This window comes from Augochlora pura, chromosome 6, assembly GCF_028453695.1.
Source record: "Augochlora pura isolate Apur16 chromosome 6, APUR_v2.2.1, whole genome shotgun sequence".
NCBI classification, from domain to species: domain Eukaryota; kingdom Metazoa; phylum Arthropoda; class Insecta; order Hymenoptera; family Halictidae; genus Augochlora; species Augochlora pura.
Window position 1 is genome coordinate 13425885 of NC_135777.1, and position 18625 is coordinate 13444509.

The 18625-nt window shown below is 50.7% G+C and overlaps 1 protein-coding gene across 2 annotated transcripts in view; it reads left to right on the forward strand.

Annotated features, from left to right (window-relative positions):
• The first annotated feature begins 3818 nt into the window (after positions 1–3818).
• Positions 3819–18625, forward strand: part of Vn (membrane-bound neuregulin protein vein) — a 336634-nt gene continuing 321827 nt past the window's right edge. For both annotated transcript variants that reach the window (XM_078182610.1, XM_078182609.1), the window contains exon 1: positions 3819–6476. In XM_078182610.1, the coding sequence (XP_078038736.1) occupies positions 5336–6476 (1141 nt within the window). In that variant the 5' untranslated portion in view covers positions 3819–5335. The remainder of the gene's footprint in view (positions 6477–18625) is intronic.

Genomic DNA, 18625 nt, shown 5'->3' on the forward strand with positions numbered 1-18625 from the left:
ATATAAAATATACGAAATAAAAATATTAAAAATTGATACAGTATTACATCTATTATACCATATACTATTATTTATTATTCCGGAACGGAGACACGAGGTAGTCGCGAGGGAACTAGTGTGTTGAATAGAATTCCATTTTCGACCGACTGATATTTATTTATTTTAATGGGCAAAGCCCTCTTACTTTTGGGTAAATAAGATTGAGGGTAAAGTAAGAAATCACTATAAAATATATAAAATTTTAATTAACTCTGCATACACCTAATAAAGATGATTGAAAGAGGTGATTAGAGATAGAGACATTAATATTTTTAACTTAAAGAAGAACATCCTTAAGAAACTGGTAATAGCTTTCGAGAAGTTAGGTTAGGCTGCAAAGTGATAACGAGTATTGTCTGTTAGCAAACCCTTGGGTATGTATTCGATGAAGTGCAGGGTTTCTGAAGTGAATGCACGTTGCTATCTCATCATTTAGGAATTCAAACACTAATTATATGACTGCACTACATATTATATTAAATAGTCAAGCGAAGCGCGTTAAACACGTATATCACTACCATTTTGGTACCAAGACTGAGCGCAATACTAATAGCGGCGGAGATGCGAAGCTACTTTTTCGCTTTATTCTGATGACTTGATTTTATGTTAATGAGCTCGAAGCATTTCCGAAGGAAAAAAGAGTATGATAACCCTTTTTGAAAGATTTAAGAAATAAAAGCAAGTTGCAGCTGAATAAAACTTCTCTGAAGAATGAACAAATTAAACACCTTGCGTGACGTCGATCACGTGTAAATGAAACTGATTATCGACTAGTTCAACAAATTCAGTTTTATGGTACTACATATGAACAATCTCAATTTTAAAAGGATGTTTAGCTTACAAATGAGTTGAAGTACTATCGAGTACGATAAATTTTTACCTTCAGATTTCTGTATCATTAACCAAAGTACATAGAAAATTCTTATGAATTTTTGAGATCGTGCTGCGTTACTTGATCTGTTAACAATCTTACTTTACTTATAATTATTTTAACAAATAACGGGTATAATTTTGGGAAATATTAGGCACAGCTAATACCATAAATAATCGACCTGATAAAGCGAAGAGGAAAATTGCAAATAACTTCGTTCTTCGGAGATTTCGGTGGAGCCCGATTAAAACTGTGTGCGGCTTTTTAAACAATTGTCCGACCATCGGTACAATTTCACGAGAGGACTTTTGGCCGCATGTGGGACCGAAATACCCGAGAGCCCGGCGACCCGCTCGTTTTAACAAACGCGGCCCCCCTGTGTTTTAACCGGGCGCAACCGAGCGTGCTCGCCTCTTGCCTCGGAGAGGGTAAATATTGGAGCTCGATATTAATTTCCGTTCTAACTTGAAACTGTTCCGGCCGAGTATACGCGGATGAATCTCGTTACCGTATCCCGCTCGAGAGCGCCCGATCCAAGGTAAACGAAGGTTGCACCGGAACGTCCGCGCACCATGATGCGAGTACAAAAATACCGAGCTCGCGTGCCTACGTTTCCGAGCGGGCTAGCCGATCTACGTCGACGTTCGATAGCAACCAAGCACGATTGCCGTTCGATAATTAAACGATAACGTCACTCGAGAACGAGCTCGGCCGTCGGCGATGTTCAATGCACATCGACGATGTTCAAGGTGTCGCGGATTTGTTCTGAAAAAAATGGAAACGAATCGCAGAAATGGAGCGGCTAACGAGAGTGCCCCATACGCACCCCGATCCCTGGGAACGAGATTCCATGGAACGTAAATAAGAATGCCGGGAAAAAAAAGCCGGATAAAAAGTAACGGCGTTGTCGTCCATTGGATCGTACTTACGAACGGCTGCGACGAAGAACGATCTAATAGCGCGCGCGGGATCGAGAGAGACGCCGGCAAAGAGAGACGTTTATTGCGCGTTGAACCGTGTCGACTTAGCGTACCAAGCAAAGTGAAACCTCCACAAAAAGTCAAAAGAAAAAGCGAACGTGACGAGGGTCAGTAGGGCCTCGTATGCACGTCAACACCGCGGGAAAATGCAGGCGCAACACCCAGTCGGGAAAGTATTCGGTGAACGAGATGGGTGGGAACGGTCTGGTGCCGGCTCGATAGCTGATGTTTCAAAGCCGCTAACTGCGAAATGAGGCGTGTAGAAATGGATGAAGTGCTCCGTATTCGAAGATATCACGCGGAAGGAATGCGGGGCAGATTGGCAGTTGTGTCAGCGAATCGAACTTTCAACAAACGGGGTCTCCTCATTACGAAGCACAGTGTTTGACTATGAAAGCGATCCGAACAATAAAAACAGTAACACAATGTAGGCGTTTCTCTATTTGATATATGGTTGAAATTTAAAAAAACGCATACACGTTCGGAATCGCTGATAACAAAGTGGTCCACAAATAGCACCTTGCAAACGAAAGCATCTTGTTTTGTCCTTTCGCGTTGAATCGATAGAACGATAAATAATCTACGCGACGGAAAGATAAATGGCTGAATTCCCGGGCCGCTACATTGAGTGTAGAATGGTGAGATAAGATGAGATAAAATTTGAAAAAATTGCAGGCATTGAACGCAACCAACAATGCGGCGTGCAGAAAATGATTTTCGAATAGCGGAGTAACGTTTGCCGATTTAACTCGAATCGTCGATCGACCCTCGTCCGATAAGTGAGGGTTAAATAGAGACTGTGTGTCCATTCATCGGCATTAAAATTCCAACTGATAAAGAAAGCACCCACGCCTAATGATCAATCGAACCCGCATTCCATCGCAATCATCTTCCTATCTTTACGTACCGCGGCAATGCCCGGCCAATTGTCATAACTATCGCATTTTCAGTCTAGTTTGGTGTCGCTTTCTATCCCCACCGATTTCCCCAGACCTGGCGTGACTATCGGAGCAAGTCTTATATTTATAGTAAATAAACTTTCTATGTCATTCGCGCCGGACGGGTCTTTATCCCCTAAGCGATCCAAAGGCTAACGACTTGGAGGCAAGCTGAATTACAGCAACTCGCACATTTGTTCGCGTTATCATCGAATAATATCACAGTTACATTAATTAATCATAGGTCGTTGATCGTAAGTGCCAAATGGACGCTTGGTATCGTTGTTCATTCACTGTCACCTTAGTCAACGGTCCTGTCAACGGAGACTTCTGACTATGTCCTAGATTAACTTTGGGATGACACCATACCCCATAAAAAGTGGGTCCTCGAGGATAATTTCAACGATTCGTTGGATACCTTTCGGAAGGTTCGCGCGGTACAAGACCAGTGAACGTGTCATCGTCATAGGATAGAATCTGATCGGCAATGGGACCAAGTTCACCAGACTGCAGCGACGAAGAGGCGTAAGAGCGAGGGGACGGTGCGAGTCGGCCGGTACCAAGGAATAAAGCGGGACGGATAGAGGCGTTTGAGAGAGGGAGAGATCGAGGGAAAATGTATCGAGGCAGGCTGGAGGAAGAAGGAGAGTAGCACGCGTGCGGTTCCTCGGTTGTTAGGTCGTCGTTACACAGGTTCTTAAAGGTCCCGTGCGTGGTCTGGCCGTATGGGAGTCCGGTTGTGTGTCTGTCGGGTCTCTCGGTGTTGTGCGGAGAACTATAGTGTTTGGAGGCGCGCGGGGGTTCCCGGTGTGTCTCCGGTTCGTACGGTGCGCGCGCAGAGCCTCGACCGGCGTCCGACAGGAGTCGCTGGCTCTGTGGCCGGCCTCGGGCTGCTCGAGCGGGCCGTTCAGTCTAATTTGAACCGTCGCGCGCGCCCGACGCGGGGCCACCGACAATCCCTTCTCCGCCTCGACGTGACACGAGGCTCCTCGTGCATGCCGCGTGCAACACACGCGCCGATCCCCCGCACGATATTATCCGCACGCGTGCACCAGCAGCAGCAGCAGCAATACCAGCAGCACCAGCACTAGCAGCAGCAGCAGCAGAGCCAACGACAGTAGCAGCAGTGGTAGCGGCAGCAGGACCGAGCGAGGAGAGCAAGAGCGCAACCAGTATCGCCGCTATCGTGGAATCGGTAACGCGCTGGAAACGGACGGTCCTCGTCTTCTCGCTGGTGGTCGCTTCCAAGTGCGACACCGAGCGCGACCGCCCCCGTCGCGATCGCAGATTTCCGGATCGGTCGCACCGATAGCCGGCAAACGGTTCCATCGCGATCGGATCGCCAAACAGTGCAGTGCGCGACCCGCGAGGACTAGACTTCGACGGTCCTCGGGTACCAACCGCGAGAGAGCCCTGTGAGTATATTTAAATAGTGTGCCTCGGCCGGTCAGAGCAAGCCGACTCTTGGTCCTCTTCGTCGTTGTCGTCTTCTTCTTCTTCTTCTTATTCTTCTTCTGCTGCTGCTTCTCCGTCTCCGTCGTCGTCGTCGTCATCGTCGTCTCCCTCGTTGCCTTCTTATTCCGCGGCTCTCGTCGTGTGTCATCATCCTCGGGTTTTCCTCGTTCGGAGTGCAACGTGATACCGAGAGCCGAGAAAAGAGACCCGCTCTCGGGGGTGGCGCGCGCGCGAGATTCTTTATCGACTTTCAACGATTTATTTCGAGATACGGAAACACACGGACGACCTCGTTCTCCTGAGAGGAGACCGAGTTTCCGAGACGACCCCGTGTCCCCGACGATTCTCGATCGGAGCCCGTTGCTCGACGTCGCGGGAATCGAAGCCCGACGACGATTTTTAACGGCATAGTGTATGTATCGCGTGGGAAAGCGGAACCAAGGGAAATCGAACTTCGAAGCAACCTTCGAAGCCGGTCGGCCGACACCGAGATGCGCTGTCCGTCCGATCGACAGGATGACCGGGACGATTGAACCGTTTGTTTCGGCAGTCGAAGCCGATCGGGATCGCGCGCGATAATCCCGAGGAGTACGGTCTCCTTAGGTGTCCGTGTTGCATCCGTCGAGGGCGTCGAGGATGAAGAGGACGGCACTAGGTTGGAAGAGCAGACAGCCGAGAATCTGTCCGATGGAAGTCCCGATGTCTTGCCTCCGGTGGTACAACACCTCGTGAAGAGCGTTCGGTTTTTTCGTGGACTGCTACGAGAAGTAGGGACAAGAGCGAAGGTCTAGTGGGAAGATAGAAAAGTTGAGGAAGGACCAGGACGATCGAAAGTGACAGTCGCGTTTCGGCAACCCTGAATGATTTGATCGGTGAGAGACAGGAGAGGTCTGAGACCGAGAGAGTCTCCCCAGGGAGATCGTTCGTTTTGTGTGGTGTCCGAGGCGAATTCGGTCGCGAGAGGCAGATCAGAGTGCCAGAGAAGAGTGTGCTTGTTCGGGGTGACCGAGGTGTCGACCTCTCACCCCCGATCAAACCAGCAAGCAGGTCGGATGATGTGGGCGTCTCTGCTTTTGGCCGGGATCTTAAGCGGCTGGTGGGGCGTACTGGCGCTCGCTACGGCACCCCCCGCCAATCGGAACTCCCTCGAGGTAACCTCGACGAGGACCACCGGCGACTATCCGGCATCGATGAGCATCGTCGCCGTTCAAAAGACCCGCAATTATCGTCCGACGACTTGGAACTTCCTTACGAGCGCCATCGCCGAACCCAGGGACGAGTTTGCCCTCGCCTCTTCCACCGAGGCAACGGACCAGAGGACACCGTCTCCAGCAGCACCAGCGACAGAAAATGATCGGCGGGTCGAGTCCATCTCGTGGACATCCTCCACCGCGCTGGAACCGTTCGGGGACCAACGAACCGGGTCCAGGTCCAAGATCACCGAGGAGGAGCTGTTCGACGACTCGATCCGCGCCGCGTTCGTCGCCTCCTCGCTGCGAGCGAATCGCCGGCTGGAGGACGAGCCGGTAGGACACCCGAGGACGGTCGAGTTCGGGATCTCGCAGCCTCCTCGACACTCCTCCACTCAGACGCCGTTCCTCTACAGCCCGGGGAGCGACGAGTCCTCGGTGGAGAGGCCCCGCGTGGTTCGCTCGGCCAAGCAACGACCAAAGAACCGCACCAAGGCGGACTCGCCGCGGGAGCAGCGACGCCGATGCCGGAACAAGGGCTGCCGCGGGCAGAACTGGTGCCCCGACATGGACGTCGGGAACAGGGCGTTCCTGGCGCCCACGGTCTTCGAGGGCAAGGCCAGGAGCATGTCCTCTGCGAGGAAGCCCGGCTCGAACTACGCGGTGACGTTCGAGGTGAAGCAGGTCTACAAGAGCCAGCCGGGGTTCCCACCGCTCCAGAAGAACGACAGCGTCCGGCTGCACTTCCGCGACAAATCCGCGCCCGGCAAGTCGACCGTGTGCGGCTACGACACCGACGGCAACCAACAACAGCAACAACAACAGCAGCAACAGCAACGCGATAATCAGAGTGGTGTGGTGCGAGCCAATATTAAGAGGGGTAAAGTGTATCTAGTGTTTGTGAACCGCGTGGGACCTAGAAACTTTACGATTCTCGGTGAGCCGGTGATTCGGAGCAAGAAGAACGAACAGGCGGTGCAGGCTGTCGTTCGGCCGGATTACGGTGAGTGATCATTCCCTCAATTGATTCGATACTATCTACGTCTACAAACACGCTTATTGGCTCTCGGCGATGATATACTTGTTGAGAACGTCCGGGAGCTGCTTCACGGCTGCTTTAATCCTCGGATCGCGCCATACGCGAGATCCTTTCGATCGTTTTCGTTCGTCTCTAACTACTAATCTGGTTTGACAACCGTCCTCGAGGTATGGTTGCGAAATTTCTTGGCTCTATTTGATCCGGAAAGCTTCTTTGTACCCCAGAAATAAACATTTCCCGCTCTTGGTCCGCAGCAGAAGATGCTCGTTAAAAGCGCGCTCTCCGACGACATTCAAAGTTTGCAATTCGTCGCAGAGAATTGCCGTCGACTTCGTGATTACACGACGATTCTGGTCCATATCTCCAGGAACACGAATCTGGAGTATCGTCTTCTGTACAGCCCTAATCTTCGTTAATTATCACTTGTGGATCGCTCAAGAAAGCCTTAATTGATCATTAACTTGCCACAGGCCAAGAACCGATGAAGCCGGTGACTACGTTGGAACACGATATTATCGTAATTACTCTATTGCTATTACGATAAACTCGGTAATCCCATTGCGGATGATTATCGAGCCACCCCCGCGTCTTCGTCGTTACGGTTGAAGCACGGCGGAGCACTGAAATTTCTACGACACACGATCCCCCGATACTCTTTCTCCGCTTTCGTCGTTGCGCGACGACGAAATCGGAAGCTCGTTACGCCCGCGACCGTGAAAACGATCTGCGTTACTTTGTTAACAAGCTTTCTACATGGTTGCCTTTAATACGAAGGATATCCGAATGCGATGGCGACCGTTCTCCGATACACGAACAGAAACCTAATCCCTCCGCGCAGGACGACTTTTAGACCCGACTGGGAAACAGCTGGAGCGATAAATCGCGGCCACGCATCGACGCTATTACTTATTGCACCCGGGGACTCGTTTCTGTCTCTGTAGGAGCACGCCCACGCGCCGCGAAGAGCCGCGTAACCGAGGGCGCTCGCTCGCCCGCGCGCGCGCCCGCATTCAAAAGCGCCGGACAAGTTGAACGGCGTTCGATCTCTCGATCGGGTGGATCGTCCTCCTAGGAGCTTTCGAAGACGGGGTCCATCTCGTCGATCTTTTTTGCTCGCCTCGCGGGCAAGAGGGACTCGTCGCGCGGCGGCGATGACTGCTCGCCATCGCGCGACGACGACCTTCCTTACTTGATTTATCGCGTCAACGTCGCGCGCGCGCGCGGCCGCTCCACTCCGAGATATCGAAAGTAGCTCGTCACGGAACATCTGTGAACTGTTGACGAGCTGACGCTGCCTGCTCGCCTGCCTGCTCGGCTGCCTGCCTGCCTGCTTGCCTGCTTGTGCTCGCTTGCTTGCCTGACTGCTTGCTCGCCTGTCTGTGGCAGTACTCGCCGCGCACATGTGGCTCTTTGCGTGAAAAGAGTCTATCGAACCGACCGGTAGGCACGCAGTGTCTTCGATCGAGTGTACGACGAGGTAACCGTGTTGCAGAACGAGCGGGACCGTAAACAGGACCTCCTCTCGTGGGCCTTTCGGTCCTGTACCTCTATCTCCTCTGCCTCTACTGTTAGCACCATGTCTTTCGCACTCAAATGTAAACTAATTCCGCAGCTCTTTCAAGCACCGGCGTTGTTCGCAGATTGTCCCGAGTGCTCGGCAAATGTCCGTTGCGAGTGCACAGATTCTGTCAGCTGGGGTTGCGGAGCCGGTTAGTGTGGGGTCAACAATTGCCGTGCCTTCGGTTTGTCTTCGAGTATACTTAAAAATAAAAGAGTCTTTGATTCTTTTATTTTGTATACATTTTAATAAAAAAATGTAATTTATTCGATAAATATATTGTCAATTATGCCCAATTATTTTGTTTAATTCTGAATAGAAAATTGTAATATGACTTATTCGATAAATACAATGTTAATTGTGCCCGAATATAAATCAAGAGCAAGTAGTCAGTGACTTCACGGTAATCGTCCCCACAACCCTAAAAGGCGAATTGTTCTTATTCGCGCTATGCAGCGTATTGATCACGTGTCGTTGATCTATAGATCATCGAGGGAAAGATAGCAGGAATCGAATCCGACGACGCCGAAATAAGAAATCGCGTTTTATTCCCGTCGCAAGAACAGCTCGCGAATATTTCGTGGGATTTTCCGGAGAGCGTTTTCGCGCGAGCGTGCGAGCGAGCGAGCAGAGGCGGAGGCGAAGGCGGGTTCCGAGCGCGCAAAGCGGGCAAAGTTCTTTGATACTTCTTTGGAGTAGCTCGGCACGGGGCTTCGTTAGCGTCGTTTTCGTCCTCTACTTTCCCCGTCTCGTTTACGAGTTCGGAACTGTTGCGCTCGTTTGCTTCCCAAGCCTCCTCTATCCGAGAGCGGCGATGGGGCGCCGCGCCGCGCCTCACCCGCCGGTTTCTAGCCCCGTGCGTATTACACATCCGCCTTGACGCGTATCGAAAGTTTCCGCGACTTATCCCATTAACGAGCCCCCGAAGTATCTCGCCCCCGTGAAAAGCAGAGTCGAAGAGAGCGAGTGAGAAAGAGAGAGAGATATAGATAGTGAGAGAGAGAGAGAGAGAGAGAGGGAGAGAAGAGAGAGAGCCACTCCAGGGGGTGGCCCGCTTTTTCCTTAAACCGATTTACCGTGTACGGTCCGAGCGGCGCGAATAAATTGGATCTCCTCCCCTCGAACGGCACGGCGCCTTCTCAAGAGCAGCTCTCCTTCTCTCTCGCGCTCTCGCGCTCTCTCGCTCTCTCGCTCTCTCGCTCGCTCCTCTGCCCTTCTCTGTCTCTGTAATAGCGTCGCATCATTGTCGCGCGGATCGCGAGAAGAATTGCACAATGGCGCCTGGCACTTGTCTGGTCCTCCACGTCGTTATCTCGCGTTCCCTCGCTTATCGTTATCACCTGGCGAACGCATTATTTACGGGATATCGGAATTACTGTAGCTATCTGATCCCCGTAACTGGTGTGATGTCACCGTGGATTCGCGCTTCCATCATCCTATCATGGGAAATCCCTTTCTTCTGGAACGAAGGGCCCCTGTGTCCCTCCGTCGGCCCTGTCACCCCATGGGAAAAGGGTTCCAGGGTTAGGGCGCGAACGGAGGCGCAAAAGCGGCGCGGAACGCGTCTGGTGTCCAGCGGCGAGACGCGACGCGACGCGACGCGACGGTTCGTTGATCCGCGATCCGCAAAAGCGGGTCCGTGCCGGCCCTTCTTCCAGTTGTCGGTGACTAAGCCAGACGGAGAGGGGGGCAGGGAACCCGGGACGTCAATTATAAGGCCTTAATCGGAAACCCGTCCTTACTTCTGTTGGCTTACACTCGGCCATGCCACCCGAGCGAGACAACGGCCGACGAGAAACGGAATATCGAGAGCGCATAGACGCGTCTCTGATCCGTCTCTCTGCCGTCGGCCTCCTCGGTCCCATCTTCATAGATACACCCTCCCCTGCTTTTATGTAGATCATCCGCTTAATTCACGATTTTTCTATTGAAAACCGCAGCCAGTGTTTGCAGCACGAACTTCCAATTTCGAGCCGTTTGGTCCGCAGCCAACTAGTTAAGATTCGGGAATTGTATGTAAAACTACTGTACAGAGCTGGAAGGGAGCAGCTTAATTACATCGAGCGGCATTAAATATATGTTGAATATACTCAACGATCGACCGAACCTATGTTCTGTCCAGCTCTGCACAGTTTACGTGCAACTCCGCTAACTTCTTCGACACGGACGCAGTTTCGCATATTTATAATTTTCTAAGAATTATAAGATTGAGTAATTGAGACATCCTGCTATTTTAATTTCAACGTATGTTCGTATCAAGACATTTATTCAATGATCTCCTATGTAAGATTTCCTACACAGGTATGATGCAAATGTAATTTCGGTTCTTTCGCAAACTACTTATTTCGGGAACTGAAATTACGTTCGAAATAACTGAATAATTATAACAAATTTAAAACAGAAAATGTGGTACCGGTCGCTTCGACCGGCAAAGCAGCTTTAATGTTACGTAAACGTTGTCGAACTCCGCTCGAGTGAAAAGCTGCAGCTACTCCTCAGTTCATAGCGATTTTTAAGATTCGATAACGTAGCTCAAAGTACCGTGCGAAGTCGGGAAAGAGGGCAACAAGTGCAAAAGTATAGGCGTTTGATCGAACGAGCGCTTCTTAGTCCTGCCGGAGTACTTGGAAAAGTTTTGGAAACTGTGCTCGGCGGATCCGCAACGAACAATCTGGTTATCGCGTAAAAAGGAGCAGCGATGGCCGCGAAAAATGCGAAAAGACGAGGAAATTATGCAGTCGGCGGAATCGCATCGCGGACCACCAAAACAGTCGGTGCGCCGCGCCGCGCCGCGCCGGCGTGGTTCCCCGGGGAGAGGGCTCTCCCCCGGCCGCAAATCCATCGAGAGCCATTAATGAATTCGCGGATCTTGAGTTGGCGAACAATTCTCTGGTGGTAATTGCAGCGCGAACCGAAAGGCTTCGCGGCGATGGAGTTGCGTGGAACTCGAAACAATTCGCGGTTGCGAGCCGGTCGTAAGAACGGGAACGGGAACAACGCGATAAGCGAGCAGCGTGCAGGTATCTCGGGTTTACTTCGAAACAGTTCAGTCATCGGAGAGTCGGCATCTCGGCGCATCATTGTTACGTTAGGCGGTCGTCGCCGCCGGATATTACCGCTCACGATTTCCTCGATAACGAGAAGCAATCGCGGATCTCATTCGATAAAGAAAGAGAAAGAGAGAGAAATGAGAGATAGCGGGACGATCATTTTTCGAGAGAGAGAGAGAGAGAGAGAGTCGATTCATTCCACGTGCGATTGTAAACGCTCTCGCGTTTCGCGGAAACTCGTTCCGGGGTTATTCTTGGATACAGCGTGTGCACTTGCACCGCGTGGTGCAACCACGAGAGTCCGGCGCCTGCGATATCTGTGCACGCGATGATAATATCGTATTATCACGGCTCGAACTAGAGTCTTCTGTGCGGCGATCCGCCGCCGCCGCGACGAGAGAAGGGTTGGTCGAAAGCGTGTACTCTCGCGGGTTCGCGAGTTATTTTGGCGTCCGCACACGCACACGCGTCGCGAAGGAGCGGGTTCGTTAATCGTCTCGGTGCAGTCTTCTTCGTCGGGCGCCGCGGACGCTCGGATTATTCTCGCCTTTTGTGCGTCGACCGTAAATCTGCGAAACCGTGCCTCCACCGTCGAAGAACCATCGTCGGTAGCAAGCGGCGTGCCTCGCGAAATTAATAGAACTGTTCTGTAAACTTTTAGCGCCCGAGTATCTAGGTCATTGACCATCGCGCTGGATATTTCATCGCAGCTACCGACGTCTGGTTATTTTTCAGCAATTTTTCGGAGGACGCGGAACATTCGTTGACTCTATCATGTTTCTGTTCAAAATGGTTCGGATCCCATGCAGCGTCAACTTTATACCTTGCTGCAAAAGATGGATAGAGTATCTTGACAAGTTCTACCGATTGCTCCGAGTTATTTCGTTGCACAGTCTCTTACAGTTTCTCCTCGTTAAAACTACGTTGTTATTTAACTTAATTTAATTCAATTTATTTATATATACCGGTAAACGAACATTTTTACGAATACGTATCTTCTTCGTATAGTAGAAAATCAAGAAATTAAGTAATCAGTTTATAAAGACTGATGTGAATTTGTTAGGATTGGCTGTAAATTTGTCTTCCTCGTCGCTATTGTTGCCAACGAATTGAAATATTAAGAAAAGCTGGCTAATCGCGCTAAATCTGGACGAGTAGAACAAGGTTCCAAACTTGATACAGGGAACATATTGAGCTATGTTCGTCCAGGACATTCTTATCTCCACCGCTGTGTGATGCTGCCAACGATGTTTCACCACATGCTTACTATCTACTACTTACTCGTGCATCTTGGAATTACTAGAAAACAATCGTAAACAAAGACAAAGATAAAGAACTTCCAACGACGTTTGTGAATTCGCCAAAATAGAGGATTCGATATCGGCGAAAACTCGGAAGGATAGTAGAGAATGCAGCGCGGCGGAGTTTCGGCGAAGGTTTTCCATGGAAGCCGGTGTCTCTTGATGGCCAATCGGCGAGGCATAATTGGCGACTTAGCGGGAAGCGTAGCTCGTAACATCGGCCGCGAGATTGATCGTCTGAGGAAGGGGAGTAAGGCACAAGGGCATCGGGAGGAGCGGCGAGCGGATAGATAGAGCTAGAACGCGAGGGAGGGAGCGTGAGATCGAACATGAGAGAGAAAGAGAGAGAGAGAGCGAGAGAGAATAAGAGTGAGAAAATGAGTGTGCGAGTGAGAGAAAGAGGGAAAGAAAGGGGCAGGGAGAGAGAGAGAGAGGTAGGTACGTTCGAGATAGGGATGGAGAAGGGATATGGGAGGGGGAAGTGGGCCCGTCGGGAGGGAAGGAGGGGGAAAATCGGCACGTACGTATCCAGAGCACGTACGGCCCTGTGCCCATACTCAGAGGAACCCGCAGGTACGCTCTATATACTGCGGACAGAGGCTCACGCACAGGCGGACGGTCTCACACGCACGTGTACAGGTGGAGGTGGAGTGATGCGAGAAAGATGGAGAGAGAAAGAGAGAGAAAGAGAGTGGGGGACCACACGTGTGGTGTGTGTATACACCGTGGCGGCGAGGAGCAGGTAGACTGCTGGGCGGCCGGCGATCCAGCCTCGAGCACGAGGTCTCCGTGGTGATCCGCCGATCCGGAGAACCGGTGCTCTCTCGATGCTGCTCCACCTGGCTCGCCTGCTCTTGCCCGCTCCAGCTCGCTCCAGCTCGCTCCAGCCCGCTCTCGCCTGGTCGCTCGCATCGAAATTAGTTTACCCGGAATGCGATTGTAACGACGCACCGTGGCTCGTTGCTCATGGCTCATGGCTCGTTGCTCGCCGTGACAATTCGGACCCCGCGTTCCATCGCGCGTTTGATGTTCCTTTGGAAAATTAATTTAAGGTCGCAAAGTGCGAAAGAGTGAGAGAGAAAGATGGAAAGACCGTCGCCCGGGTCCGCGCCGATTCGACGGCTCCGTTTGCCAGGAAAATTCCACGCTACCTTTGGAATTTCGAACCGGGCTTGGAAGCGTGCGCGCGCGAACGCGGACACCGACTCTCGAGAGTCGACTCGCGCCAAAGTGACCAGATTAGCGGATAACGTAAATAACTTCGGACCCGACTTTGACGTAATAATTCAATCGCGATAGCGTGACACTGGTTCCCGTCGAACTGCGAGGCGGGGCGCGGCGCGGCGCGGTGACCACGCTCTCCGCTTCGATTCGGAATAAGTCGCGAGAGTAGACTGCTCGGCGACTGCCGATCTCTACCGTCGTGTCCGGTCGCTCGAGCGTGATTATTTTTAGCGATCAGTGAACGGTGAACGAAGCTTGGATACGCTCGAACGTTCCGCAGATTTTTCGACGATAACGGCGCGACCGAGGCGACGCTATCGCGGAACTCGATAAGCCCCGGGTTCCTGCGATCCTCGCGATCGGCCCAATTCCACGGGGCCGGCAGCCGTGACGGATTTTTTCCCCCGGCTGGGTGGTAGCTGGAGCCGGTAGCTCGGAGCGCTCTCGGGGCTGATCGATGTCCCTCGGACCCCCGCGAATCTCCGAAACCGAGACCGTAAGAACCGAGCATGTATCATACGGCAGAAGGAACGGCGATTTCAATATCGCCGGGCATGCCGGCAATTTATGGCCCCGTTTTCTCCCAGAATTGGTCCATGTTCGCCGATCCGATGGCGTGCGCGCGGTGGCCGCGTCCTCCCTTCCGTGTCCAGCCTCTCGTCCTGCCATGCCGGACGGGGGACCTCGCGCAATTGGCACAGCTGGCCGGACAGTTGCCGTAGGACAATCAATGTTCCCGGATACAATGCGATAATTTGCTATCGCTTGTCGCCATCGTCGATTGAATTACGGGCATATTATTACAGTGCCGACGCATTTCCGACGGCCAACTACTTCTGCCGGGGACAAATATCCGTGTGATTAACGAGGGATCGAGTGCCGCGCGATGTCCTCTGTCCCTTCTCGAAAACCGCGCGTTCTCCGATCGATCGATCGAGTGGACGGATCACGGTGGAAACGCCGGGAAACGGTGAATCTTTAACGAGCGAACGTTGCCAGCAATCCAAAGCGGCCGCGGCGCGGCGCGGCGCGTTCCGCTTTCGCGCGGATTCAAGGTTCTAAACTTGACAACAGCAGAAACGAGCGGCCCGCGACCAGCTGTTAGGATCAGTCTCGCGGCCGATCGATCGATCAACGCCGCTCTTTTGTTATCGGCAAGACCGCGCGAAACCCGGGTAAAAAGCCGAAGAAAAAATGGGAACGACGACCGCGCTTCGTGAAACACGATTCTCGTCTCCGACGCCTTCTCTCGCCCCTTTTCTCTCCCCCTTTTCTCGGTTCCCTCGACAAATCCCGACGAAAACGCTTTGGTATCTCGTTAAAAACTCGGCAAAAAGTTCGAGCTCCCCTCCCCACCCCGTTTTAGCTCGGGTCTCGATTTTCTTTTTAAGCCGGATTCGAATCTCCACCGCGAACGAGCAGCCGCGCCGCAGGAAAAAAAGGACAGGCTGTCGATAACATGTGTTTTCCCCGGTCTTCGGTTAAATCGTGCGCTCCCCATCCTCGCTATCGGGGCCGCCCTTCCTACGCACGCTTCCTTTCTGGTCGGAATAAGGGATGAGCTGGCTTAAAGAGTACCGGATTGAATATCACGGCCGCGAGCGTGCCGCGCGCAGTTCGCGGATACGCCCAACGATTTGTATGCCGAACGTGCCCGACTATTTCACCCTTGCCTGCCTGCCCCCCCCCCCTCTCCCCCCCGCTGTCTCCTCCTCGCCCTCCTCGTCCTGCCGCCTCCCGCCGCCGCGAGCCTCTTTATTTTCACTCCCGCCTTCCTTCCTTCTTACCCCAGATTTTCCGGCTTTCCAACTTCCGCCGCTGCTTTCTACCTCCGACGACTATTATTCCGTCGCGGCGCTCCCTCAAAAGTCTACCCTTTGACTTTTGTATTGGCGCGGATGGTATTAGAATTTTTCGGCCGGATTTTCCGCCGGATTGCGAGCACCGTAATCAAGCCCAATTTTCGAGGACGACGGAGACGGTACGAAGATCCCTTTGGTGGAACGGGAAAGTCTGGTGTACAGCCCCTCGAGTATCGGCACTCCGTACAGATTTTCTCCCGAGCTGAGACGCACTTTCTTTCGTGCCATCGAGCCGATTCTCCGAGTTAAATAGTTCGCCGTTTTCGCAATATTCTGTGTTACTTCGAGTTACATTTACTGCGCGTAAACATTTGCAGCTTAAATTAGAACTTTTGTGAGCACAGAAATATACTCGAAACTTTTTATATCGTTTGGATATAAGAAAACCAAGGCGAAGTAAAAGGAATAAATAAGAAAATAGAAATAATTATTATATAGAATGTGTGTAAAGTGCCTGGAACATTTCAAGTACCCACTTTTCGGGGAGGTTAAACAGTTATTTCCAGCGTCGAATCGGATTTCCGACCGATGAAAATTTCCCACTTGTAATCTGTCTAGAATAATCTGTTTTCATAAAGTAACAGAAATCGAGCGCTTCATACATTTTCATATGCCACGAATTTTAAACATAATTCAAGTATAATTAAATCGATATCCTTTTTGCCACAACAAGAGAGGAATAATTACTGTTGCATGCTGTGCAAATTAATTCCATTATTCTCTTCATTTGTTTTATATTGCGTGCAAAAATATGAAATTCTGGCGCGTTATATTCGCGCTAAATTCATTAATTTCATAATTTTTCGGCGGAAATTTTGCACAGACGTGCAGCGGGATAATCGGCGAACCTATGTAAATGGAAAAGATTATATTCAGCGGTAACGCTATTTATACTAATTTGTATGTGGTCGCTGTAAACGGAAGCCTTTATACTATCATTTCCTTTTGATTTTTTTCGCTCGGAACATCGTTTAATTGCTAGAATTTAAAGAAAAATTTCTATTGTTAAAACATTATCGATTTATATTTATATGTGCTATTCATACGTAACATTTACAAAATATAACGTGGTATCGGTTTAAACAATTACCAGCTGTTCTCATATAAAGTTCTGCATAATGCGAATTAATGTATAATTCATCATGTTACGGTTTTGCCCAGATCGGAAGTATAATTATAGGGAAGAAAGATTCGAGAAAGTTCCAAGCTTCTCGAGGGAGTCTATAAGTTTACCCTTTCTAGTAAGGGCAGATTTCGTACGACGTTATTAATTATTTTACAAAGGGAGGCTAGGTTCGCTTTGGAACTCTTTGTCCTTATTGTTCTTATCTTCAGCATGGTGATAATTAGACTGCAGAACTTAACATAAAAATGTAATTATTTTCATTAATTGCAACTAAGATGAGTGAAATGAAAATTTCTTTCTTAAGTCAAAACTTTATTAAAACTCAATATTTCACTTCCAAACATATTTAATTAAGAGTTCATTTTTGCTTTTCGAACAAAAATGTGAGATATTTTTATCCAGCCTGGCAAAGGTGGATTAAATAATTTCAGCGAGTTTAACATAATACATAGATGTCCTAAATTACTTTTAATATCGTCGATGTTTTATATATCTTCTAACTATTTTGATTAAAAATGTGTAAAATTTGCAATCTGGTTGCGATGAGTGTATGATATTAATGATTAATAAAAATAATATTAATGATAACTATAATATGAAGATAGCCTATAAATCGGCTCCCCCCCCCCCCCCCACCGATCGGTAGCCTGTGACTCAGTTGCCAATATTATTATATAAACTTTTAAATATTAAATACCTTTCGCGATTAATAAGATAAATAAAGTCAAAATAGAAACGAAAATTTTTACGACCGGATGACCGGTAGATAGAGTGTTAAGAATTAATGACGAATATTATTTTCACATCATGCTGTGGCTCGAGCGTGTCTTCAGACGACGGCCGTGCTGCGACCGAAGTTCGACTTCCGACGATAGAAACCATGGGAGAAGAGCGCCAGGCTATCCTAACTGCGTCTATGCTCTCGAACCGTGTTTCTCTAGCCGAGATTCGGAAGCGTCCCGCGGCGCGGGTTGTGCATCGCGCGAAGGTCGGCGCGCCGCGGCTCCGTTCCATCCTCGCCCATGAAAAAATATACTTTGGAAACGCTCGGTGACGCAACGCTTCGCGCTTCTAGAGGAGTCGCTAGATCAGACGTCCCGACCCGTTGTCGCGGTTATAAATAACCTACTCACGGCGGTATTATTTCCGAACGGTCTCGAGAAGCGAGCATTCGGATCCCGTGAAAGAGGTCACACGTTGACGCGCGCGTGGAAAAAGAAGGAAGCGGAAGTCCGCGGTTATCCGCGCGCGGGGCGGAGAGACCCCACTCGCGAAGCGATGCCGGCGCTCGCGTCTGATTGCAGAGAGAGAGAGAGAGAAAGAGAGAGAGAGAGAGAGAGCCGCGTTAATGCCCACCCTTTCATCTCGAATGTAATTAACGGTATTACCATCATCGCGATTACTCTTATTACCTTTCTGTTTACTTATCTCGGGAGTCGGGGAGATGTCCCGGCACCAAAGAGGATCCGGCGGAGCGCAAACTTGGCACCAGCCCGAGGCGCTGGGCGCCGGACAATTTGATAATTAACGGCGAGAGAGACGAGGCGAGCGAAGCGAGAGAGAGAGAGGGAGAGAAAGCGATGGAGGCGGAGAGAATGGTGGCTCCGGTTTGTTAAATAATTCCCAGATCGGATATCTTTGACGCAGACCCCTATTTGCGGAACTCGGAGACGAGTCCGCTTTGCCGTGGCTTCGATCAGGCACGCAGACCGCTTCAAGGTGCTCCGTGAACCCGAGGAGGCGAGCTTCGTTGCTAATTCACCGAGATGCGATCGCGGTCGTTCGCTCGCGATTCGAGCAGCTCCGTCGTCTCCGCCAATTTCTCGCGATTCCATTCGCCGGGGACGACGGTACACGCGGCGGCGATTCGGCGCGGATCGGCACCGCGTTTTGGTATCGCGAGTGCCCAGCTCGGGCCGCTCGGCCGACAGATGGAAAAGCGTTTTGTGTCAGGGGGAACTATCGGGCCTGAAATCTTGCCAGGCCCGAGAG